Raw genomic sequence first — 25,749 nt, 5'->3', positions numbered from 1 at the left:
GGCCCTAGGGCAGGAGGAGAGGGTGTCTGCTTCCCACTCCCCCCAGCCCCTGGAGCTGCTGCTGAGATGTCTCGGGGAGCCAGAGCATCGGCCCAGTGGTCCCAGGTCCCGGGACAGCCGCTGAGCCTCCTGCGACAAGAGCCGCGACCCTGGCTGTTTACTTGATTCAGGGTTCACACCGAGAGACCGAGTGAATCATTTCCACTCCGAGGAGTGAGGAATGAGTGGCTATTGTTCGGTGGCGTTGGCTCACGGAGAGGGGCATGTTTCTCAGCTTTGCATCCAACTTGGCTTTCCGTCCACAAGACAACCCCACCCCACAAGGGAGCCAAGTCATAGGTTAGGAACGTCTGTGTGGGAGGAAGCCTAAATGCCAAGCTTTCCGTGTTGCCAACGGCGGGGCCGTGTAACCTTGGGCAAGATATTGAACATCCCGGGGGCTCCGTTTTCCACGTTTGGAAGATGGAGCGGAGATGCAGGGAGCAGTCACCACCCTTAGCTGGAGTATTTGTGGAGGATGCAAAGAACTTCGGAAAGATATCTTACAAATAATCAGTGTTATCAAGTAACTGAGCCATCAGCCCCAGGGCCCGGGAGACTTAATCCTTCTGTGCTCCTGATGGAGCCTTTCCAGCTCGTAAGCTACTCCTGCAAGAAGCTTGCAGTTTTCCTGACTTGGCTCAGTAAATCGTCTGTGAGCTTACAAAGAGAAGAATAGGAATGGGAAGGGACGTCAGACGGGTTTCCTGTGGGCTGCGGACTGGAGGCCTTGCACTGCTAGGTCCCATGGGGGAAGGCAGAAAGAATTTTCCTCAAGAATTTCACAGGCATTCTGGTGGCTGCCTTAGCCATCGGGAAAGAAGGTGGGGCTAGAAGAGGCCACGACCCTCCCCAGACCTTGAAAAGGCTGAGTCTCTGTGGATTTGCCAAAATGTCCGGGAGTTCGTCCAATAAACAGAGGGCTGGCGGGGGGCATGGTGCTGGGGAGGGCCGTCACCTGGGCCTTTGTACCTGCCTGCCTGCTGGAGGCAAGCCTGCCCGTGATGCAGGCGCAGCAGATGGCTGGCCATGCTCTCCTGGGGATACGCAAGCGACTGCGGCAACCCAGCTCCCTTCTCCCAGCTCCGTCCACATTTCTGGGACCTCCGCTCCACTCTCTTCCAAGCGCTGTTCACCAGCAAACAAACTCTCTTCCTGTCCTGGCCGTTCTCTTGCTTCTTAGTCTCCTCACCCGCCTCCCCTTCCGCCCAGACCTGCCCACCACATCCCAACTTCCTTCCTCTGCAAACCAGCCACGTGAACAGGAGTCACTCTTGGTGTCTGGCTCTATATCACTGTGTACAAATGCATGTCTGGACTGGAGGAGGTATACCCAGTACATCTGAGACAAATTTCATGAGCACCCGAGGGGTGAGAGGCAAGGGATCTGACCGCAGGGATGGGTGACATCTATGGAAAAGAGGGTTCCTGATCTCTAGGATGGTGACTCTCAAGAGGCGGGGACGTGTTAGCAGCTGCTCCCGTGTTTGTTGGAGCAAAGCGGTGGGGTATCTGAGGAGGGCCTTACGGGCTAGGTGAGGACAGGCCTCCAACATCAGGAGGGGTGTCGCGGTGCAGGGACAAGAAGGAGAAGCAGGCCCCTGCTCTTGGGAGGCCCTGGGGCTGGGGGGCCAGAGGAGGCCGAAAAAAGGGAAGACAGGCCTTGAGGCAGTGGTTTTACCAGCTGCGAATGAAGGAGAGGAACCAAGAGGTCTTTGCCCCAAGCCCTATGAGTCTCACCTCCTGCTCCTGGTGTCTCTTGCCATCTCGGCTCAGCCCCTTCCCTCCTACAGCCCGCGGCCTGCCTCTCGGACTGCACGAGCCAACCTGGGATATGGTAGGCAACGAGCTCGTGGTCCCTGTGGCCACACTCTTCCCTGTCTGCTCCGGGGGCCCCCACGGCCCGCCCGCGGCCCGGAGGGTTGTCGGGAGTCGGTCGCACCCAGGTCCGGGGGGCCCCGCGCCCCAGGCCAGCCCACTTTCACCATCATCTGCGCCCTGTCTCGCCCTCTCTCTGGGCCAAGTGTCTCCCTGCTGACCCCGAGGGGCCCTTCTGCCACACCCCAAGGGTCAGCACAGGCCCAGCGGGGACTTCAGAGCCCACACACCCCGGGGGCCTCGGCCTCCCGGCTCTGGACGCCTCCTCTGGCCCCCCTTAACCCCCACTCCTACCGAAGGAGGCAGAGCAGGAGCGGTGGCATGAATGGAAAGTCACGTGCGTGGGGCAGGCGCCCTCCACAGCCTCCCTGATCGGGGGCCACCCAGGCTCTGCCCCAATGTTTCCACTGAGACTGGGAGATCATTTCCTTCTGAGTCAACCCTTTCTATGATGGGACGGTTTGGCTACCAGAAGCTCCTTCCTTATACTAAGTGGAAAGCTATTTCACCGGAAGCCCCACCTGGTGGCCCTCGGGTGCCCTTTGGGGCCACACGAGTCGGTCTAATTCATCTGGCACAGCTTAGCGGAGAAGCCCGAAGCTTGGGAAACCAGGCGATCCAGGTTCGAACCCCAGCTCTGCCACGTCCTTTGCCGTGCAGCCTTGGACATATTTCTTTACCTTTCTGGGCCTCCGTTTCCTCATCAGTAAAATGGAGGGCATCACAGCACTTACCCCAGGGAGTGATACAAAGATTAGATGAGTTAGGAGATAAAGCTCTATGAACAACACTTAATAAGTGCTCAGTAAATCACACTGTGTGAAGAAAGCTGTTAGGTCTCCTCCTTTACTCTTCTTCCCTTGTGCTAGCATCCTTTTAAACATATTCTCCGGAGAGCAAGACTCCCATATCCTTCCAGCCCTTGCTGAGCTAATGCTTTTTAGTTGACTTAGCCCTCTTACAATGTTATCTCCAGTGTAAAGTGGAGTCCCCATTTCTCATGACTTGGAATTCGCTCTTTTGTTCGTGTGGTGAAGGCTAATTAACTCTGCCGGATCAGACAGTTGGCTCACAAGGTCAGTGAAAATCCCAAGGTCCTTTTCACTTGATCCTCTTAACGCCTGAAGCCTCAAGACATTCTGCCTCTTGGCTTCCACCTCACCGAGTCCTCCAAGCCCCGCCAGGCATTCTAGACCTTCCTGACACATGCTTTGTATCTTCTCAATGTGGCAGCCGAGGTCTACAGGGTCCCTTTCTCCCACCCTCAACTCATCGCTTTGTTTAATTCAGTCTTGGAGCAAATCCTGGTAAGCTTCCTCTTCCAGGAAGCCCTCCAGGTTAATCACCCGGTTGCAGCTGATATCTCTGGAACTGTTCCATCTCTGTAGGGGATTCTGGCCTGTCCTCTTATGGCCTCTACTGCACTGGACCTTAGGCTCTGCAAGTATGACCCCTCTTGGTTCTGAGGTCTCGCCCTCATTCTGTTTGTTCCCTCCGCGTGTTCGCGACTCAGCAGGCAGTGGCCTGTCTGCACTGCTCTCCACGTGTCTAGCAGAGGGCTGGGTGTGAGCATGAACGTGACACAGCACAGAGCAGCCCTTCACGGTCCTGCCACGTCTAGCGAGTCTCTGCTTCCTCTAGCCGTCCCCACTCGGGACATCCTGTTCCCATGGGCTGCCATGGACGCAGTCCACACGGTCTGACAGACGCCTGGCCAGGCAGGGAAGAAATGAGTGGTTCTGACGCACCCAGCTTCCCTCCCGTCTCCAAACTCTTGGCTATATATATATATTTTTTCTTTATTTTCCTTCCTGTGTTGAAAGAGCTTTGGGGCCTGGACCGTGGTAGGTTTTCCTGGGGACATTCCACAAATTCCTTATGGGCCATTTCTCTGGGTAAACGGGAGGCTCGTGGGAGCCTGGCACTGGTATCAGGTGCTTCCAAGGCGTGTGGGTGGAAAGGAAGGGTGAGTCGCTGGAGGAGAAAGAGGGGTATTATGAGCTCATAGAAACAGGCAGAGAACAGCAAAGCCAAGAGAGAGGAGAAGGAGCCGGCCTGCAGGTCGGAACAAGCTGTGGGTGGCCACACCCCCAGCCTCGTCCTCGAACCCTGCAACTTGCCTCCTTAGTGGCCTGTCTGCTGGGGTTCCTACAGGGCTAGGAGGACTCGGCCACCTGGAGAGCCTGGCTTGGAAAGGCGCCCCGAACAGCGCCCTGTCTGTGTGCGCAAGACGCACAGAGGCCATGGAAGGTGTGCACAGGGTCCTTTGGACCTAGCTGGGGGGTTCTGCCTTCACTCAGCCCTCATCCATCCATTCAGAAAACAGTAATTCCCTAACTCGGAGCCAGAGTCCAGCAGAGTGAAGGTGCTAGCCCCTGGCTGAACCCTGTAGCAAGCCTGAACCTGAAGACTTCTCAGCCTCCACCCTCAGGCTCCGTGGCTGCCTCTTTATGTAAAAAGGGTGCCAAGTTGGGTGTCAGGGCAAGAGGCAATTTGTCCTCATCTCTAAGCTCAGATGAGTCATTTTTCCTCTCTGGACCTCAGTTTTCCTGTCAAATAACACTAGTGTTGGGCTACACGGTCTCTAAGAATTCTCAGAAAAGGGTTCTATTTTTCAAGATCGTTTTGGGGCCCATCCCAGGAGGGAACATTTGATGAAAGGATGAGGCAGGAAGAAGGAAATAAATATGAATGAAGCATGACTCCCGCCTTTAATAGAACTTTTAAGAGAACAGAGACAGGGTCACAGGAATGATCCAGAAGAAGACTGAAGGTTCCAGAAGGACAGGAAAAGATGCTGAGCACCAGCCTGGTTGTGGCCACTGCTGGCCTTAGAAAGTCCTTGTGCAGCTGAGAAGGAGGTGGTCTCTATGGGCAGATGAAAGAGTAAGAGGACCCCTCTGGGGGTATGTTTATACCCGAGGGCGCCTGGCTTGACAAGGAGAGTTCCGGCTAGACTTCAACTCCCATAGGCCCTTTGGCCCAAAGTCCCTGGGCAAAATCTACTCGACTGTATAGATAACCCTGCAGAAAGGTAGCCAGCCTCGGAGTGTCCAAGTTGAACCCTGTGGATAGAATATATGCTGTGCTCAGTCGTTCAGTCGTGTCTGACTCTTTGCAACTCCATATGGACTGTGGCTCACCCGGCTCCTCTGTCCATGGAATTCTCCAGGCAAGTACTAGAGTCTGGTGCCCTTTCCTCCTCCAGGGGGTCTTTCTGATCCTACACTACTTTTTAAAAGTCAAAGTACAGTTGGTTTATAATGTTGTGTTAGGTGCAGGTATGTGTGTGTGTGTTCGTTGCTCAGTTGTGTCCGACTCTTTTCGATCCCATGAACTGTCCCCTGCCAGGCTTTCTGTCCACGGAATTCTCCAAGCAAGAATACTGGAATGGGTTGCCATTTCTTTCTCCAGGGGATCGTTCCAACTCAGGGATCGAACCTGGGTGTCCCCCACTACAGGCAAATTTCTTTACCATCTGAGCCACACCAAACTGATTCAGTTTTAAATATATACATTCCTTTGCAGATTCTTTCCCAGAATATACCACTTTTAAATCCTAGTGGAATCTCAGAAGGCCAACCCCTTCCCTCTCCACTCTTGGAAAAGCAAACACAGGGACCACACGTATCCTCAGTCTCCTGGGCCTGAAACCAAGCCAGGGCCCACAGTCCCAGGCCAAGGAGAGGGTGCAGGGCTGGAAGAGGCAGGAAGCTCTCCCTGGAGTGAGGAAAGGCTTAAGGGGCTCTGGTACCACAAGAAGAAGAGGTCTGCTGGGTTCAGCACCTCCACATCAACCCAGACCGGTTTTTCTCACCTCCTTGGCCAGCAACTCAGAACAAGCAGAACACGGTACTTCCTCCTCAGGCTCCTTCCCTGCCACTCTCCTTCCCAAACAACACCTCTCCAGAGGCTCTAAATGGATTAGGAGGGAAGAGCTAGGAGGGTTGAAGCCAACATCAAAGGTGAGATGCAGAGAGGTCTGGCCGGTGCCTTGATCCACAGGTGGGGGCATGGGGAAAGGGTGCAGGAGGGAGGGGTGAGCTTGGGAAAAAGGGATTAGCAGGGACCGGAAAGAATGCAGCGGCTGTAATCCCACGTAATGAACCAGACTGCGCTCCGTCATCTCCATGCCCGGAGCGCTAGACAAGCAGGTACAAGCTGCCAGCCTCAGCCTGCCTCGCAGGAGGCTTCCCGCGCTGCCAGCCCCAGAGGGCCCATGCCCTCCTGCAGGCAGAAGTGCCCAGGGCAGGCATGCACGCACGCGCGTGCGCACACACACACACACACACGGGATAAGATGTCTACTTGCTCCTGGGTCCTGGGGGTGGGGAAGGAAGGAGGGGTGGGGAAGGGTCTGCGACTGCAGGAAAAGGAGACGGGAATGGCCTCTAAGCCAGGCACGTACACCATCCCAGAGCTGCACCACATTTACTGAGAACCGGGACCCAACGTCTGCTTCAAGCAGCTTCCTGGGACTCAACAAAGACTTCTGCTCAACTCTAGAAGCTGTGGGGAGGGATTTGTGATGTGAGCCATTCATAGTACACATAATCAAAAAATCAGTTCTACTTGATTTGAAGATAACATTTGTTTTTTCTCCTTTAGACAGACACACCTTCCTAATTCCTTGGTGTTTCAACAATATTGAAATATGTGTATATTCCCAAGACACTCATTGCCCAACAGCTAGAGGAACTAGCTGGAAGATAAACCACGGATTACCCCCTAGTGCTGTCCCCATTTTAACTAACCCCACCCCCAAGAAAACCAAGTTGCCTCTAGTTACAGCATCGGGACATCCAGGCTCAGACCCTTACCTTTTTCAGCTTGCCGCTTTTTGTCCCCACGAACACCACGCTGTAGCCGTTGTAAACGTAGGAGGCCACTGAGGTCATGCGGTCCCGGCTGGTGGCGTACAGGGTCAGGCCCTCCACTGGGACCGAGCCTCCGAGTGGCTGGTTGATGTCCAGTCCACAGAAGTTGTCATCGATGGGCACCGGCTGGAGAGAAGGGGAGGGACCTGGGGTGAGTGTCAGCGGAGGCAGGGCCGAGTCACCCCACACCAGCCCAGCCACTGCGGCTACCAGTCCGGGACACTGGGCCTCGGAGAAGTGCAGGCGTGGGGACTAACATGTGCTGCCCGCGCAGACCCACACACCCGCCCCGTGAACCTACGCTGGCTCCAGCGAATCCAGAGAGAGGACCCAGCAGTTTTCTTCCTCCTGCACCCGCTGCCACCCAGAGATCACCAGCGGCAATCTGCAAAACTGATTGCTGGAACTTATGTCCTTGTCATTGAAACTCCCTGTGGCCCCTGCCATTGGTGGGGTTCTTTCTGTTTAGACAGTGAGGATTCAGTCTAGAGGCAACCTCACAAGATTCTTACCAGCCTGGACGGGGCTCCTTATTTGTTTCCTGGACTGTAAAGTCCTGCCTCTGGGCATAAGGAATTTTCAGCCATTCCACATCCCATACTGGGGATAGACTGAAAATGGTTATCGTAATATTGAACAGTGCCTTATACTTTGGAAAAGTTACTTCATCTACATGAGTCTCAGTTTCTTCATGTGTCACACTACCTGCCCATCTGCATGAGAGAATCACTGGGGAGGAAAGGAAATGATGCCTGCAAAGATTGGTTACGTTGGACAGTGATTTTCAGGCTTCCCTTATGGTTCAGTGGGTAAAGAATCCACCTACATGCAATGCAGGAGACACGGGTTCTGCCTGGCTCGGGCAGATGCCCTGGAGGAAGACATGCAACTCACTCCAATATTCTTGCCTGGAGAATCCCATGGACAGAGAAGCCTGGTGGGCTACAGTCCATGGGGTCACAAGAGTCAGACACGACTGAGCGAGTAAGCACAGGCACACAGCAATTTTCACCATCGTCTGTTAGAGGGCTTCAATGGAGTTTGGGTAGATTCTGAGGATGAAGACCTTCCCATTAGCAGCCTTTTGCAGGGTGTGCTTGTATAAAGAGTATCTATCAGGAGAGACTGGGGCACTTCGAAAGGAGATGGCCTTGAACAAGTGGAAAAATAGCTGGAGAGAAAGATTTCTACCCTCTGCTCTATCTCTGTGTGGCTCTGTGAACCTTAACTAGTAACATCCTCTTTAGGAGCTTTTAAATTATTTCCAAGGTCTCACTCAGCTAAAAAAAAAAAAAAAAAAAAGGAAGAAGACGAAAACAGACTGCATGCATCCCAAGACCAGGTCCTGCTGAGGAGCTTGCATTCTCTGCACACTGTTTGGCCTGGGGCTGGCCATGACAGGTCCTCTGAAATGGCCTGGCTGATTATACAACAGGGGACCCTCTGGGCAAAAGTTGCCAACTCTGGGCCTGAAAGAGCACTGAGCCTTGTTGCAGCTGTTCCTTCTGGGCATCCCGGGGAGGAAGGAAATGATGGTCACAGGAAGCATGGAAGGCATGGTGGAGAGACGTGTTCCCATCACGCTCCTCCTCTCAGCCACACCAGGGAAGAGCAGGCTGACTTATTACTCCCTGACAGACTTATTTCCTAGGAAGAACTGTGTATCAGCATGTTTTTTTTTTTTCCCTTTTGGTAAAACAGGGACTTCCCTTCCATTCCCTGTTCAGATCCAAAGGGGACAGTGTTTGCATCCTTCCGTAGCGATCTGCCGCTCCAACAAGTGCGTCATGGCACTCCGCTTGTGTGTGGCTGCATGTGTATGCATGTGTTTATTCTTTAGGAAAGGAAACTTAAGTCTTAGGTTAAGGATTACCTTGAACTCTGGATTTTATGCAACTCTGCACAACAGAAGAGATAAGTTTCTCAGAAAGGGAGTGGAGCAATGACCTGCTCCAGCCAGCTCAGGAGGGATGCCCATACATCTATCTCTGCATTTAGTGGCTTCCTATTAGTGGCTTGAAATCATTCACAGTGGGGGTATTTACACCAAGGACATTGGCAGATGCTTCTGATCAAGATCCCCCAGCCCCATCTCTTCCCTACCACATTCACTGCCTGCATAGAACCATGCGTTTAAGACTCACCAGCACATCCCTGGAGCCAATGATGGAAATTTCAAGCTCCCTAGAAAGGCAGGTCAGAGGACTCAGCTACCACTTTTTACCTTTTCTACTTCTCTTTCTCATCCCTACGCTGTAGGCACAAGTGCCCTGATAAAGAATCAGAAAATCTAGATCGTAGCCCTGCCTCCACCCCTAGCCAGACAGGTGATCTAGATCCGTCACACACCCTCTTTGAGTCTAAATGTTCTCAACTGTAAACGAAAAGGACTGGATCAGGCAATCGTCAAGCTGCCTTTCGGCTCTGAAAGTTCTTGATTCCACGGCCTTGCTTTCTTTCTCACTCTCTCCAGGGACCCGAAAGGCTGCAGAGTCTGGGCTCAGGCATAACTCAAGCCAGCTTCCGAGAAATGATGACAGAAGCTGAACACTTGTCTGTGATTTTGAATTTCTCTATATCCCTCCTGAGTCTAGAATCCCCAGACTGGGAGGGAAATGGCTTGTTCTGAGCCTAAGCTGCCAGGATTGGCCAGCATTTCTTTCTCTCTTCTCTAAGTTGTCAGATATTCTCAGACACCTGCTGCCCGTTTACTTTTGTCCAGAAAGGGAGAGCCTGAAGCATGGCTTTCCTTAGGAACATCATGGCTAAAGGCAAAGAGCTTGGATTCAGAAGTCCTATGGGCTAAACCGCATCCAGCCCCCTGCTGTGCCATTTATGGTTGTATTGATGTTAGCAATTGAGTTTTGGGGATCTTTATTCTTCCATCTGTCAAACACCCTTGCTTTATAGGGTCATACTAAGGATCAAGTGAGATAACCCTTAAGCTGGCCAGCACAGCCTTTAGGACAGAGCTGCTATTAAGTGAGTGAGGGTTCCCTTCCTTATTTCTTTTCTGGGAACAGAGCTCAAAATCTTTTATCTTAGAGTTTCCTGTGAGTCCAGAGAGCATGTTAAAATTAAGCCCTGGGACCTCTGCTTCTCTCACTCATCCTTAAGCCCCTCTGAGGCCACCGAAATGCCTCTGGGTGCCCAGGTCTGGGACTATAAGGACGGTAAGGGGCCCTTCCTGTAGCCCCCCACCCCACCCCTGCTATCCAGGTGGCCTCAGCAGAGTCTGATGCTCTGGGTGGGCGTGGTGAGTGCGGGGCTCTTCTCTCCGAGCCCTATAGCCCACTTGCTGTCCCCCGCCTTTGCAGCCCTTTGCTTACTAGCCCAGGCTTGTCTCTGCAGACAGGGGAGTCCCGTGAGGGTGTGGGCTCTTCCTCCTTCCTCTGGCTCAGAAGCAGGCAGGAATCAGCAGTTTCCTCCTGACAAGGCCCCCTCTGGGCAGTGGGAACCAGGACAGACTCTGCAAGGCGTTAACCCTTTTGTTTCCTCTCCTCTTCTCTGTTTTTTTAAGTGCTTGAGGGAATTTTATTTATTCATTTAACAAACCTGTGGTGGGCAGCCTGCTGTGCTGACTGAAGGCCATTTCTTCTTCTTTTTTTTTGGTTGTCAATCTGTATTTTTGTTTTATTATCTTTTAAATTTATTTTTAATTGGAGGATAATTGCTTTCAATACTGGGTTGTTGTCTGCTGTACAACAATGTGAATCAGATGCAAGTATACATATATACCCGCCCTCAGGAGCATCTCTCCCCACATCCAAGTCATCACGGAGCACTGGGCGGAGCTCCCTGGGTTATACAGCACCTTCTCACTGGCTGTCTATTTTACACATGGCAATGTATATATCTCAGTGCTACTTTCTCAATTCATTGGGGCCATAGGTTATAGAATTTCAGGGCTGTAAAGAACTTTGGAAACTATTTAGCTCAACCTCCTCATTGTACGAAGGAAAAATAACAAGAAATGATTGGTTCTTTAATTAATATATAGCTGTCATTTATTAGATGCTGCTGCTGCTGCTAAGTCACTTCAGTCGTGTCCGACTCTGTGTGACTCCATAGACGGCAGCCCACCAGGCTCCCCCGTCCCTGGGATTCTCCAGGCAAGAACACTGGAGTGGGTTGCCATTTCCTCCTCCGATGCAGGAAAGTGAAAAGTAAAAGTGAAGTCACTCAGTCATGTCCAACTCTTAACGACCCCATGGACTGCAGCCCACCAGGCTCCTCCATCCATGGGATTTTCCAGGCAAGAGTACTGGAGTGGGGTGCCATCGCCTTCTCTGTATTAGATGCTATGTGCCAAGTATTGCACTAATACATACTTTTAATCCTCATAAAAACCATAAAAAGAGACTTGGTATTTCTATTGTTAAAATAAAAATACAACTCAGATCAGGTGCGTAACTTGCCCAAGGTCACACAATTGGTAGGAATGGCTTTTAAATACAAATCTGTTGGAATTCCAAGCCTGTGGCCTTAACTACTGTTCTATTTACCAAGAAACCGACAGTAGGAACAGAAGCATAGTCTACGTGTGATTTTTTTTTCTTGCTTTAAGAAGTGGCTTTTGGTCCCAGTAGCAGACCCTCCCTCTTTACGGGGTTCAAAAGGCAGCCATATGGGTCACTTGGTGTCACATTGCTCCCCAGGCTGCAGATCTCGTGTCCACAGGACTTTGCACAGAAATCCATCTTAGAATTTGTCACACTGTGTAACAGTTAACTAATAATGGCCAACCTAACACGCCAGGCATGGTGTTAATCTTGCCACATCTGATCATCCTGTGAAGCAGGCATTATGAGTCCCACTTCACAGATGATGATGTAGACACACTAAGCCACTTCTGAAGCCAGGAAGTAGCACAGATGGAATCTAAACTGTGAATCCCAAACTCTTCGGTATTACATGACGCGGCTGGCTATTTTTTTGGAGAGTCACGACCGTGTCTTTTTTATGTCTGCATTCCCAGTGCCCAGTAGGGCACTCGAGAGATCTTCGATACCCTCTTGCTGAATGGATGGACGGAAGGAGGGATGAAGGGAAGAACGGAGGGGTGGGTAGATGGATGACGTGACGGATGGATGGACAGCCTGATGGATCACGGTGACCACCGAGATGGCGGCATTCTGATCCTCTCACAGGACAGGGCTCGCCACCAACTTCCTTGTCTCTGCCACCCTCAGGTCTGGACTCTGAACTCCCCTTCCTCTCCTTCTTTCCCTCTGCTGGGATGCCTGGTTCTTCTTCCCTAGTTTTCAACCTATCAGTTGCGCTTCACCCTCCTCCAGCCTACATACCAGCCTGCCTCCTTTACCCCTCACCGTGGCCGGCAGGGCCCTGCGAGGGCAGGACGTGGTCCCTGCTACCCCTGACCGGCCTCCTCTCCAGCCACAATTTCTGCCACATGCTGTGGTCCAGCTGCACTGGTCTCCTCGCTCTTCCTCACACGCTCCGGGCATGCCCGGCATTCTCTGTACTGCTGTTCCTGCCCACTCTCTCCAACGCTCTCCCCAGATACCCACACAGCTGGCTCTTCCTCATTCTTTGCTCAGATGCTGCTTTCTCAATGAACCAATCCTCTTGGGTCCTGCCTCTCCCCATTCCCTGCTTTATTTTCTCTCTACAGCAACAGTCATCACTGGAGAGACTACCCGTTTTATGTATTTCTATGTCTTGCCTCACTAACGAAGTGAGTGAAGGGCTTTCCTTGGTGGCTAAGACGTGAAAGAGTCTGCCTGCAGCACGGGAGACCCAGGTTCGATCCCTGGATTGGGAAGATCCCCTGGAGGAGGGCATGGCAACCCACTCCAGTATTCTTGCCTGGAGAATCCCCATGGACAGAGGAGCCTGGCGGGCTGCAGTCCATGGGTTCGCAAAGAGTTGGACACGACTGAGCAAAAGTCGTGGACACACACAAAAACTCCATGAGGGCAGGTCGTGATGTGGTAGGGTTCACGGCTGAAGCCGGCAACGCTTACAACAGTGGCTGGTGGGGTAGAGACACTGGATGAGATATATGCGGAATGATTCCGCAGGATCGACAAACGTAGCTCAAGTGCATGAACCTGCCACCTCTCTCACTGCAGGCTGCGATGGTCTGGGTTGTCCAGTAGCAGTCATGTCTGACTCTTTGCGACCCCATGGACGGTAGCCCCGCCAGGCTCCTCTGTCCATGGGGTTTTCCTGGCAAGAATACTGGAGCGGGTTGCCATTTCCTCCCGCAGGGGTCTGGGGGCAGGCGTGTACTGAGCGGGGTGTGTGCCGGGGCGCCCTCCTTACCGCCTTGGTGCACTGCACGTCCTTCCCCAGCAGCCAGTTGAGCTCCAGGTTGCCCTCGCCCTGGTAGCACGACTGCAGGCGCTCCTTGATCTGCAGGTTGATGGCGCGGATGGGGAAGGCGCAGAGGGCGGAGTCATCCGGCGGCTGGTGGTACTGCTTCTGCCCTTTGGAGAAGATGGCGAAGAGCACGTCGTCCTGGCTGCTGATGTTGAAGGCCCGCGCCAGCGCGTCCCCAGGCTTGGCGAGGTAGGCGGCCTGCAGGAGGCGGTATTCCACCCCGGCCCGTGTGCAGCCAAAGGGCAGGGACACGTAGGAGTGGAACTTGGGGTCGTCCTTGCAGAGCCGCACGATGCGCGAGGTGTAGAAGAGGTCCCCGGCCGAGTTGATGGCCACGCCTTCGGGCGTCTCGGGCTGGACCGTCAGGAAGTAGACGAAGCCCCCGCTGGCGAAGCCGTAGATGTAGAAGATGTCGAAGTGGGCCACCAGGGCCAGGGTGTCGGAGGGGATCTTGATGAGCGAAGAGACGAAGTCGCTGTGCAGCTCGTAGTCGAGCATGGCGGAGGACTCAGGGTCGCGTGGCAGCTTGCGGCTGGACAGCGTGGGGAAGTAGTCCTGCTTGCCGTCCACGGCCGTGCCGATGAAGAGCTTGCCGTCCTCGCCCTCGGAGCGCACGATCACCCCGTACATCGTGCCCGTCTTGTTGACGCTGGACAGGTAGTGCTCCTTCTTGTGGGACGGCTCCACCAGGATGAAGAGGTCGTCGAGCCGCAGCAGCTTGCACACGCCCTGGTACAGGCTGCCGCAGGCCAGCAGCCGGTTCTCCGAGTAGTCGATGATGAGCAGCTTGTTGACGTTGTTGGTCAGCGTAAGCACCTCGCCGCAGGGCTGCACGATCAGCGGCGGGTAGCAGGACTTGTTGTCCTCCTCCGGGCCCGTCTTGTGAGCCACCTGGATGGTCAGGTTGCCCGTCAGCTTGTACACGCGGTTGATGGCGCCCACGTACACCGCCCCGGTCCCGCGGTGCACTGTCAGGTGGTTGAAGGTCCAGTCGCGGTTCTCCGAGTGGAAGGTGCTGAACTGGGGCGCGCCGGCCGCCCGGGGCGCCAGCAGCACGCAGACAGCCGAGAGCAGGACCACAGGCCAGCCGTCCCCGTCTGCCGCCCGCGGCCCGGGCCTCCTCTGTTCCATTCTGAGCCGGCCGAGGGCCAGGACACAGGGCCTCCGATCTCTCGTGAACTCCGCCTCCCCGGCCTGGCCCTCACATGGTTCTGCAAAACACAAGAGGCAGAACGGTCAGACAGAAAACAAATCTTGCTTGACCCAGGTCCCAGCGCCTACTAGCTCTGTGAGCCTCTTCCTTCTGTATTTGGGTTTTTCTATTTTTAACAAACATTCTCCCTCTTCGGGATGTTCAGGGAATCCTATTATCTATTTTGGTCTCCAGCTTTGACACTGTAAAATGCTTTTTTTTTTTTTTTTTTAAACTTTACAAAGCATCTCTATTTCTGTCCTCTTCAGAGATCGTTTTTACCTCTCAGAGAGATTAACAGACTGAGTCCCCGCAGCCAGTGGATCCCAGTGTGAGGACTAAGGCCAGTCTTCCCACTCAGTTGCCAGGTTCCTCCTGCTTGCTCCCAGTCCAGTGGAAAACGCTCCAGCCTGTGAAACACCAGTGGTTAGGGAGGCCCTCTCCCAGGCTCTCCTGTCCGAATCTGGTGTCACAAATAAAATTCCTTCTTATTTCAGCCGTCCACCCCCTCGCACTGCTGGTTTCCTCTTTCATGCTCCGTTCCCCACAGGGAAGGAAGGAGGGGAGCTGGTCATCTACCATTGCCTCTCACCGCCCTTCAGCCTGGTCCTCTCTAGAGAGAATCCTGCAGTGTTAGCAGGGAAAACTTGTTCGGAGAGTGAGCTAGGCCCGGGGCCCCGACGGGTGCTATTCAGGACCTGAAGAGTCCCCGGGGAAAGGGCAGACAACCACCCACCCCTCCTCTTTGGGTCAGGAGGACGTCAGCCACTGCTTCCCCGGAAAGCATGGACCCTGTTGCCTCCTTTGCAGGCTGAGTCCAGCGGGGAGCCGGCCACCTTACTCATGGGGACTGGCTGGCTGAGTCCAGCCTCACCCACCCAGGCGAGAGTTCTGGGTTTGGGAGACATGGATAGGAGCAAAGGGAGGTGAGTTGAAGGTCAGTCTCATGGTAGCCACTGCTGGAGCCCCATGATGGTTTAAGGCTCCACATGGTCAACCTCAGGCTGCCCGCCCCTGCCGGTCAGTCCCCTGCCCTGACTTCCCTGCTCCCTCCCTGCCCTCCCAAGCCCCAGGTTCTACAGCTTTTCCTAGTATTCCAGGGAAGCTTGCCCAGAGGGGCCAGGTGGGGCTCCCGCACACCTTCAGAGAGTGGTGGGCAGAGGGTAGACGGTGGAGCCTTCCCATTGCTCTGCCTGCTCCTGACTTTGATGGGGGAGGCAGGGACAGTGGTGGCTGTAGCAGAGAAATCTTTTCTCCCGGCTGGACAGACTGGCCGGCAACCTTCTCAGACAAGTCCAGACAGAAGTCTGGGCAATGAGGCAGCAGGAGTGAAAAGGCTCACGCCCAGGATGGAGCACGTGCTCCAAGGCGGCCTAGGAGAGTCCAGTTCAGTTCACGTCAGTGGCTCAGTCATGTCCGTCTCTTTGTGACCCCAGGGACTGCATCGCGCCAGGCCTCCCTGTCCATCACCAACTCCCTGAGTTTACTCAAACTCACGTCCATTGAGTTGGTGATGCCATCCAACCATCCCATCCTCTGTTGTCCCCTTCTCCTCCCACTTTCAATCTTTCCCAGCATCAGGGTCCTGGGTCCCTTTATTTATCCCCGACCTGCCTACACGGGGCTGGAACTGGGGATCGAATAGATGCCCCCTGCGGGATCCACGTGCTCTCTGCTCCGTGTCTTTCAAAACTCCCCCTGTCCTCCGCAGCTGTGCCTCCCACACCTGACAGCCCCCCTGGTGCCAGAGGCGGGCCCCACCTGGCCGCCAGCCTCCAAGGAGGCTGCACTGGGGTGCTATTCTGGGGTGATTCATCAGGCCCCAGGCTTCCTTGGAAAGAGGAAGGCGCAGCGGTATGAGGCCTGGGCTGACCTCAGGAGCTCTGACACAGCCCTTCCGGCCCCATGCGCTCACCCGCAAAGCCTCCCCGATGGACGGAGCTTTCGGTTTGAAAATCAGAGGTTATTTTTAGCTATGTCCTGGGGCCGGTAGCCGGACATGAATTCCTCAAGAGGAGCTGCGGAAAGGAAATAACAGAATCCTCATATTCTCCATCTGGGTAGGGAGCTGCAGGAGGCAGGGCTGTGTGCGCCCCTTCTCTGGGCAGGAGAGCTCTATTGCCTACAGGTGGAGGGCAGTGTGTCCCCCTCCGCCTCCCGCCGTTAGGATTATAGTTGCCATCATGATGTACTTGGGGTTTGGCCTTTTGGGCAGGGCTCTCTGAGACACTCTGGCATTGAGTACACGGGCAGAGACCCCTGCCTGCCCCACAACATACATGCACAGACATGCTTAGCCCAGGGGGGGGGGGCGGGGACGGTCCCAGGAGCAGAGGTGACGCCAGAGGACACCAAGTGAGGTTAAGATGAACTGTCTCACCGCCCTGCCAGGCATCCTCCAGAGGCACAGTTTGAAGAGTGAGTGGCTTCTGTTGTCAGGCAGAATCTGGGAAGAAATTTGGGACCTTGGGCAAGTCCAGTCTCATCCTCCTTTCTGGTAGGATGGGATAATGACGGTACCGACCCCTCGGGTTGTCATCTGAGTAAATGAGATAATGCGGGGAAGCCTCTTAGCATGGGAGCTGGCACTCAGTGAATGCTCAACTCATACTAGTTATTATTATCATTGAAGCCTCCCCAAGAGACTGCGCTTTAGGAATCCTACCAGACCTCCTGACTTCTCTTTTTGCTCATATTCTTCCTTTCCATGGGAATGAACACTGTGGGCAGCCCGTTGAGCCCCAGCCCTCCCTGGCCCGATGAAGGCGTGCATCAGAGAAAAGGGAATAGATTGAAGGTGATCGTCTCCAGTACACTACTGCACAAGTCCCAGCACAGCTCTCTGCAGCCTGCAAGGAGCCTGGTAGAGGTACAGGATCCGAAGAGTTGAAGTGTGAGTGGGAAAACTGGCCTGGTGTCCAGAAGGCATGGAGCCCTGGGGCAGGGGGCAGAGTGGGGAACTCAGAGAGACCTGCGTTCAAATCCTGCCTGTGTCGCCATGAGTTGTGTGGCTTTAGGCTGCTCCAGAGTCAACCCGAGCCTATTTCTTGACCAGTAAAGGATGTTATTTGATCTTAAAGAATGCTATTAAAACAAAGGATGTCATAACCAATTGGTAAGATTTCTTCCTTCAGACAAAATGGTATCTTGAGACTTGCTTCTTTCAGCTTCTAGAGTCAATGATTGCAGTAACAGCTGAGGTCCTTCTGTCCTGCCTGGCAGGGCTGGTTAAATCTAGAGGTTTCAACAGACCAGTAATTGTACTGTTTTCCCCTTCCCTCTCAATCAGCATCTACTCTGGGACAGACTGCTCCCGGGGACCAGCCACACAGATTCCTTCCATGGGGCTCAAGGGTGGTCCATGTGGGAGACGCAGGCACTGGGGCCTCAGGGTCAAGAGGAGACAGGGTCCCCTGCAGTGCAGGGGTGGAGGGACGCTTGCATCCCACCTTGGAATTCGCAAGGACAAACTGGCTTCAAGAGTGAATCGAGAGCCCTAGTCTTTCAATGCCAAGGCTGACGTTACCAGGCAGCTCTTCCAAAGAAGGGTCTGGTTGGCAAGGTCTGGTCTGGTTGGTCCTGTCTGAGTTCAGGGTAAGGGAGAAGGGTACCCACCTCTGTGCCTCTGATGAGATGCCATGTAGTGTGATGGAGAGACTCATATGCTCTGGATTTAGGTGCTTGGATTCAAACAGAGGCGACAGCTGTGTAAACTTGGTCAAGGTACATAGCTGTTCTCTGATGCTGTCTCACTAGACGTAACGAGATTGGCACTAGCATCTACCTCATAGGGTTATGACGGTGAAGTCATTTAATACACATAAAGCGCTTAGAACAATGCTTGGCCCATTGGAAACCTTCGAGATACCTTAGCCTTTATCAGTAGTAATCTATTTGTCAACATTCCCAGCTTTTCATCTTTGTCCATCCCACGGTCTGAGAATAAATTTTCCACCCTTAATTTGGTAGAAGCCAGTGAACACATGCATATGGTTTTGTAGATCTAGCATTTCCTCCTCACCCCAAGTGTCACCCTCGGGGATTTTCTCCATGATGCCTCCTTCCGGTCCCTCTTCCTCTCTCTGTCTAGTTTGTGAAGTCGCTGTGCCACATGCGTTCTTGAGAGCCACACCTGCTGAGTGGCCGTTCTCCTTCCAGCTTCCCTCTCCTCCATCCCAGGTCTCAGATGAAGACGCGCCGCCCTGGGATGCCAGCTCTACCCGCAAAGCACTCAGCGCACTGATGCCAAGGGGAGGCCACACTTGCCTCTTTGGGAAGCAAGAGTCACTAAATATTTCATTTGGAGGGCCTGGTGACACCATCTCCCCGATGAGGCCTCAGGAAGCAGGTGTTGGTGACAGCTAGAGAAGGCATCTAATACCTTCCCGATCAGATGCTGCGGGCACCAGGGGCAAAGCAGGGACAAGACGACAATCACGCATTTCCAGCTCAGCTCAGTGAAGGATTCTCTCCTCCCCACAACCTGTTCTGTTGCCTCTTTCAGGATATCTGGGAGCACAAGCCTCTCTGCTTATTGGCCCCCCTTATTGCAAAAGGAAAGAAGAGGAGGCACAAAGAGGAGTTAGTGTCAGAATACAATTTTGCTACTGAGTGAAAGTTCTTGATGCTAGAGCCCCTGCCCTCGGGCCCATCTGCGGCTCCTCCATCGCTCTGTCATCGCCGCTACAGGCACCATCACACCCAGGCTATGATATTCTTCATCACGATAACAGTAAAGGTGTCTATCATTGTAACTGCACCAACGAGGTGGCTCACACAGCCAGGATCCTGAGAAGCCAGAATCCAGACAGTAAGTATGAGGACGAGGGCTGTGCGCTACTTACAACAGGCAAGACGTGGAAGCAACGGCAGTGTCCATCCACAGAGGAATGGATCAAGAAGATACGGTACGCATATACAGTGGAATATTACTCAGTCATAAAAAAACGGAAATATTGCCATTCGCAGCAACATGGGTGGGCCTAGAGACTATCATACTAAGTGAAGTAAGACAGAGAAAGACAAATATTATAATGATATCACATATGTGGAATCTAAAAAATAATACAAATGAACCCATATACAAAACAGATACCAACTCAGACATAGAAAGCAAATTTATGGCTACTAAAGGGAAAAAGAAGGGGGGCAGGGATAATTTAGGGGTATAGGATTAACAGATACTACAATATATAAAATAGGATTTACTCTAAAACAGAGGGTGCAATTTTCAATATCTTATAATAACCTATAATGGAAAAGAATCTGAAAAAATATATATAACTGAATCACTTTGCTGTACACCTGAGACTAACACGATATCAGCTATAATAAAATCAACTATACGTCAGTGAAACAAAACGGACAGGGAAGCCTGGTGTGCTGCAGTCCACGGGGTCACAAAGCGTTGGACACGACTGAGCGACTGAACAGAAAAGGAGGCCTGTGAAGTCAGAGGAGTCAGCAGCTGTTCCTGGGCTTCACCCAAAGCCCTTTCCTCTCCAGGGCGGGGAGAAGCCCGTCCTCTCCTCAGCTGCCCCTCCTAACGAGTGGCGCCTTTAAAGCAGGGATTCCAGGCCAGGCTGAAGGCGACTCTAAGAAGACTCAAACCCACTTCTCTTTTTTCAAATGAAGAAGCCGAAACACATGGAAAGGAAACAAATCGTCAAAGGTGAGTCAGCGTGACTTGCAGGCAGGTGCCAGCAGAACCCAGACCTTGTGACCAAAGCCCAGTTGCTTCCTCTGCTGTGGGCGAAGCGGTCCCAGGGGTCAGTTACGTTAAGCCTCGAGGCTGCCCTGTTTGGGGTGCCCAGAAGATGCCTTTTGACGGCAGAGGCCCTGGCACTGGGCCTGGACAGGGAGGTGATAATGCAGGGCAGACTCAAGGGGTGCAGATTAAGGGGCAGGGAAGAAAAGGGACACAAGGCTCCCCTCTGTGTCAGGGGAGTGACCTCCTCCAGGCCCAGGCAGTCATCATGCATGAGAAGGGCGCCTCTTCTGTGACTGGTCTTCCCAGTGGTCATGTGTGGATGTGAGAGCTGGACTGTGAAGAAAGCTGAGCGCCGAAGAATTGATGCTTTTGAACTGTGGTGCTGGAGAAGACTCTTGAGAGTCCCTTGGACTGCAAGGAGATCCAACCAGTCCATTCTGAAGGAGATCAGTCCTGGGTGTTCATTGGAAGGAATGATGCTGAAGCTGTAACTCCAATACTTTGGCTACCTGATGCAAAGAGCTGACTCATTTGAAAAGACCCTGATGCTGGGAAAGATTGAGGGCAGGAGGAGAAGGGGACAACAGAGGATGAGCTGGTTGGATGGTATCACCAACTCGATGGATATGGGTTTGGGTGGACTCTGGGAGTTGGTGATAGACAGGGAGGCCTGGCGTGCTGTGGTTCACGGGGTCGCAGGGAGTCGGACATGACTGAGCGACTGAACTGACTGAACTATGACTGGGGAGCTACCACAGCATCCCGTACCCTCTTCCTCAGGCTTGCAGACAACCTCACAGGCAGGACACATGTGTCCCAGCACAGGCCGCGTCTTTCTTTTTCTCAAAGAGTCAGAAATAGAGCAGAAGGGACGGGAGTGAGCTATCCAGCGGGCATCCTATCCAGAGAGGATCCCGGGGCATCCTGCCAAGGAAATTATGGAATTTTCTGATGGTGAGTTTTCCTGACAGCTGTTGAGGAATACGCTTACCCAGAGGCAGGGGACTGGTTCCAATGACCCCGAGAAGGTGGCCTTTCTGGTAGGATTTCTATGAATCAAAATCTACGAGAGTAAAATGTTCTCACAGCAAAATTCGGGGGGCCCCGCCTTGCCTCCCGTGGATAGACTGCTCCCGAAGGACCCACACGCGTGTCATCTGCATGGCTGTACATGCCAGGACTCCAAGCGTCACTCTGTCGAACAGCGACCTCCGCGGTGGTCCAGGCACGTTGGGTAGCACAAGGTGAGCGCCAGGGCGTGTGCAGAGGCCCCGGGTGACGCCGACAGCTGAAAGGCCTCAATTAGAGTGAAAGGAGTTATCTGGTATTTAAATAATTGTTAGATGGAAGGAGTAATCATGGGTTTGAGCTGATTTTTTCCCCCACTGTCACCCTGACGGCGTCTATAATATTATTATTCAAATGCCCATGATTCTCATTGAGAAGAGACCAGGAGAGAAAGTGGGGGGAGGGGGAGGGGGGCAGGGAGGGGGTGGGGGAGAGGCTCATTTAATCTCCATGTGACGGGGCTGCAGGAGGTACGATTAGTCTTTTTCTTATTTCAGCTGTCACTCAGGCACAGACACCCGAGATTGTTATTAGCGTATTTCATGCACGCGATTTAAAGGGAAAAGGGGAGGGGGTGGGGTGGGGAGAGGCAGAATTTCCTACAGAAAATAACAGGACCAAAGGAACAATTTAGATGTCACTGCAGTACCAGCTGCGTTTGCTTCATTAATCGAATGTCATTTCCCCCCCCAGACTCTGGGCTGTTCTGTGAAGCTAAGTGGCTACACCTTGCCCCAGAGCGAGAGAGAGAGGAGGCGAGGGGAGACGGAGGAGGAAAACGGGCCTCTGTCTATGTGGCCTCTGGGCCTCTTTTCTGAGAAAGTGAAATAGACGACATTGTGTTCCCCAGCCCCGACCCCGCAGTATGTCAAGGCAACTTTCAGTAGCATCTGGAAGTTGCTCCTCTCACTGTGCGAAGGGAGATACCCTGCTTATCCTTCACGCCATTCTTTTCCACAGGTGGATAAATCTGATCCAGTTTCAAATAATCAAGGAGTAAGTGAAGGAAATGTGGGGGCGTCCCTAACACTGATCAGCAGTTAGGGAAGCATCCAGATTCCAGACAGTGAGCGGGCCAGGCAGGTGCCTTGCATCCCCCATGAGTGCATGGTAGGGGCGGGTTTTCCGCCCCCAGATGGCACTGTGGGCAAGGCAGGGGGCAGGGGAGGCTCAGGGCTGGGCCCTGGCTTGAAAGGCAGGTGTCTCAGTGTGCCCCTGCTGACACGCACCCCCAGATTCATACGGCAAAGTCTTAAGCCCCACGACCTCAGAGCAGGACTGCCTTTGTTGTCAGGGTCTTTACAGAGGTAACTGAATTAAAATTAGATAATTAGGGTGGTGCGTGTGTATTATAAGTCACTTCAGTCATGTCCAACTCTTTGCAACTGCATGGACTGTAGCTCACCAGGCCCCTCTGTCCACGGGATTCTCCAGGCCAAGAATACTGGAGTGGGTGGCCATGCCCTCCTCCAGGGGACCTTCCCGACCCAGGGATCGAACCCACATCTCCTATGTCTCAATGCACCAGTGTCCTTACAAAAAGGGGGCATTTGGGCACAGAAACAGATAGGCTTTCAGGGAAGACGTGTGAAGAGACACAGGGAGACGACGGCCACCTGCAAGCCAAGGAGAGAGGCCGGAACAGCGCTTTCCCTCACAGCCCTGCCCAGACCCTCACTCCAGGCCTCCAGGAGGCCGTTAACACCCGGTGTCTAAACCACCCGGGGGTGGTGCTCAGCCACAGCAGTCCTTGCAAACTCCTGAAGCCAGGAGGAGCAACGCGCTCCACCGGCTGGGCTTCAGACCTGCTCCTTGAAAGAAAAGGGTGTCTGTGGTGAGGGGGGTGGGTGGAAACCACCACGAGGCCAACTCTCCTGGAGATGGAGGCCCCTTCGGGTTTCTGTGAGAACCGAGGGTGGCGAGACGAGCTTCCCTTCTCACCCAGGCAAACACAGGCCCCCTGAGCCCACTTTGGCCCCGGCGGGTGTAGTACCTCTCACCTCTCCTGCTGCTCCTACAGAGAGTTCCGGTCCATCTCGCCTCCCCCACCCTCTTCTGCTCCGGCCCAGAAGAGTCCACGTGTCGTCTGCCCACCCCAAGGACACTCAGGGATACTCTGTGGCCCCCCAGGAGCCACATCGCTCCATTCCCACCCCAGATCCTCCTCTGGCCTGTCCTCTGGGGAGCGCTGCCTCTTCACCCCGGGGAGAGTTTTCTGTTGTTTTTAATTTCTCCCAGTTCTTCCAGTGGGCTCTCCTCAAGCCCTGGAAACTGCACCAGCTCTCCCAGCACCTTAGCAAAACACGCCATGTTTCTCCTCTCCACTCACAGGCTATCAAAGTTTGGAATTGTCTCCCTGCATTATGAAGGGGTTCCAAAGACAGGCGCTGATTTGAAGGGCTGCAGCAGGGAGGGGCTGGGCTCCTTTCTGGGGCACTGGCTGGGCTGGCTCGGCCAAGTCAAAACAAGATTCATTACCCCGGGGGCGGGAGCAGGGAGATACACCGCCTGACCCTGCAGACCTGCCCCATATGTCACGGGCCTGTCAGAGCTCTCCCAGAATTCCCTTTATTATCTAAAGGTCGCCCCCCGGGCAGTGCGGAGAGGGGCCCACAGTATAAACCAAACTACAAGAACCATCAATTTCAAGCAGCTGCCAGCCCGCCACCCCTCCCTGTCCCCCTTCCGTGGGCTCTGCCCTCTTCAACCCCCTCTGGGGGATGGTGCGGCCCGGCCTGGCCGTGACCACCTCACCCCCGGGGCAGAAAGAATTTCGTGACTTAGCGGGGCACTGAGCCTCCAAGCTGAGCCCTGGGAGTGTGCCTGCCCTCTGCATTATGGGGCCCCTAGAAAGGTTACCCCACTGGTCCCCGGACTCCAGCCGGACTATATCCAAACCACCCCAGTGGTGGGGTTGCTCTGTGGGTAGGCCTTTTGAAATCAAAGGACAGGAAGAGGCATTTTCAAGCCCCTTCCCAAGTCTGGCAAAGGAATAAATGTGGGAATCTAGCTTTGCTAAGTCATATCCAAATTCATGTTTGAAGACCTCATAATTGAAGGGCCGTGACTAGTAGGACAATAAAAATTTCCATGATGGCAAAAATAATAAAGAGGAGCAGCTGTCATTATTATTATTATTTGTTAACCATCTGCTATGTGGCACACTGCTAGATTCTTGGCAAACGCAATGGGTAATTTTGTGATTATTTTGCAAGATAGGTATTATTCTCCCCATTTCACAGATGAAAAAAATGGAATCTTCTCAGGAGGGTTGAGTAACTGGCATCATTCTGCTAGGAAGCAGAACTTACTGACACCCATGCTTTCCCCACCCTTTTACATCACTGAGATATTTACAAATTATTTTTCAGCCAAACTCTCTTGTGCCTGGTCTCGGAAGACTTGCGAGTATGTTAAATAAGACTTGGCAAGTACTTTAAAGGTCAAGCCTTAAGGTTCCCATTTTATCTGGGTAAGGGAGCAGGGCTGAGGGTGGAGCGGCCAGGACTGAGTTATCCGATACAAGGTGGAGCCCGGAGGTGCTTTGTGACAAAAGGTTTGCTGGCTGGCAGTCACCTTTCAGAGAAATTCCAAAAGATCTTTCCGAGAGGCCTGGCAGGGCATCTCCTGCCTTCTCACCCATGCTTACTGTACAAGGGAGAGCCAAGAACTCCGAGACAGAAACGGGATAAGAGAGCAGGACACAGGGCAGAGGGGCCCCACTAAGTGCTTAGACCCTAATCACTTACAGATACTCCACATAATGGCATATTATGCTCCATTACCTGCCATGTTTTCAAAGAATAGTGGCACATCTCCAGTGCTCAGCAGTGGGGGCTGAGGTGTTGGAGGAGGCAAAAGAGCGAGGAAAGTGAAAAAACAAAGCCCTGGACATTCATCTCGACTCAGGCAGGGGACCGGTCCTACACGCCACTTACTCTCTGGGAAGCGGTCCTGCCTTTCTCCTCTTGAAGAAGAATTTTAGCAGCTCCCAGGAGACCCTGGATGACAGCACTTGCTGTTTCTCTTGCAGACCCTCCTGCTTTCTGCTCCATGGCAGCCACTGAGAGGCTCCAGGGACCAGGGGAGCTCCCCATCGCTGCTTCCTTATCCTTGTCAGGGAAAGTGGCCATTAGTGCCAGATCAAGGTGCATTTTTAATGCGGTTTCCAGAAGCTGGGGTTCCCAAAGTTCAAAAGAGTGGTCCTCTTCACCAGCAACCCTGCACTGCCTCCCTGAAAATGTGCATGTAAGACAGTCACCATCCAGGCTTCCCACCCTGACGGACGTCCCCGGCTATGGTGAAAGCCACCAGCATCAAAGACTGAGCCGAAGATTTCCTGCAAGGTGTGCCTCGTCCTGCTTCATTTCTCGTGCGTCAGAAGACTACCGTTGACTGACTTTGCCAGGCATATGGCCAAAGTATGAAATCCACCCATGGAAACACCCTCCTGGGCTCCCTGCTGTTGCCCAGACAGACCTGGGACTGCTAAGTGCACAAGTTCAAGTCCTCCCAAGCTGGCTCTTCCGTCTTTCTCTGGCTCTCCTTCCTGCCTCTTCCAGAGTGACTCCACTCCTAACAAACTTGTTCATTTGCCGAGTCCCCAAAAGACCTTGCACAGTTTTATCTCTGGAATGTCC

General features: G+C 53.3%; 1 protein-coding gene across 5 annotated transcripts in view; it reads right to left on the bottom strand.

Annotated features, from left to right (window-relative positions):
* PLXNA2 (plexin A2) overlaps positions 1-25,749 on the bottom strand; it is a 234,109-nt gene that overhangs the window by 192,888 nt on the left and 15,472 nt on the right. For 4 of the 5 annotated variants that reach the window (XM_070768671.1, XM_070768670.1, XM_070768667.1 and 1 more), the window contains exons 2-3: positions 13,083-14,350; positions 6,738-6,920 (exon numbers count right to left, since the gene is read on the bottom strand). In XM_070768671.1, the coding sequence (XP_070624772.1) occupies positions 6,738-6,920; positions 13,083-14,270 (1,371 nt within the window). In that variant the 5' untranslated portion in view covers positions 14,271-14,350. Of the gene's footprint in view, positions 1-6,737; positions 6,921-13,082; positions 14,351-14,613; positions 14,742-25,749 lie in introns of all 5 variants that reach the window. The other variant, XM_070768668.1, reaches the window with a different exon arrangement.

The sequence above is a fragment of the Bos indicus genome, chromosome 16 (assembly GCF_029378745.1).
Source record: "Bos indicus isolate NIAB-ARS_2022 breed Sahiwal x Tharparkar chromosome 16, NIAB-ARS_B.indTharparkar_mat_pri_1.0, whole genome shotgun sequence".
NCBI lineage: Eukaryota > Metazoa > Chordata > Mammalia > Artiodactyla > Bovidae > Bos > Bos indicus.
Note: the sequence above shows the minus strand (reverse complement) of the source record. Positions and strands in the feature narration are given on the sequence as shown.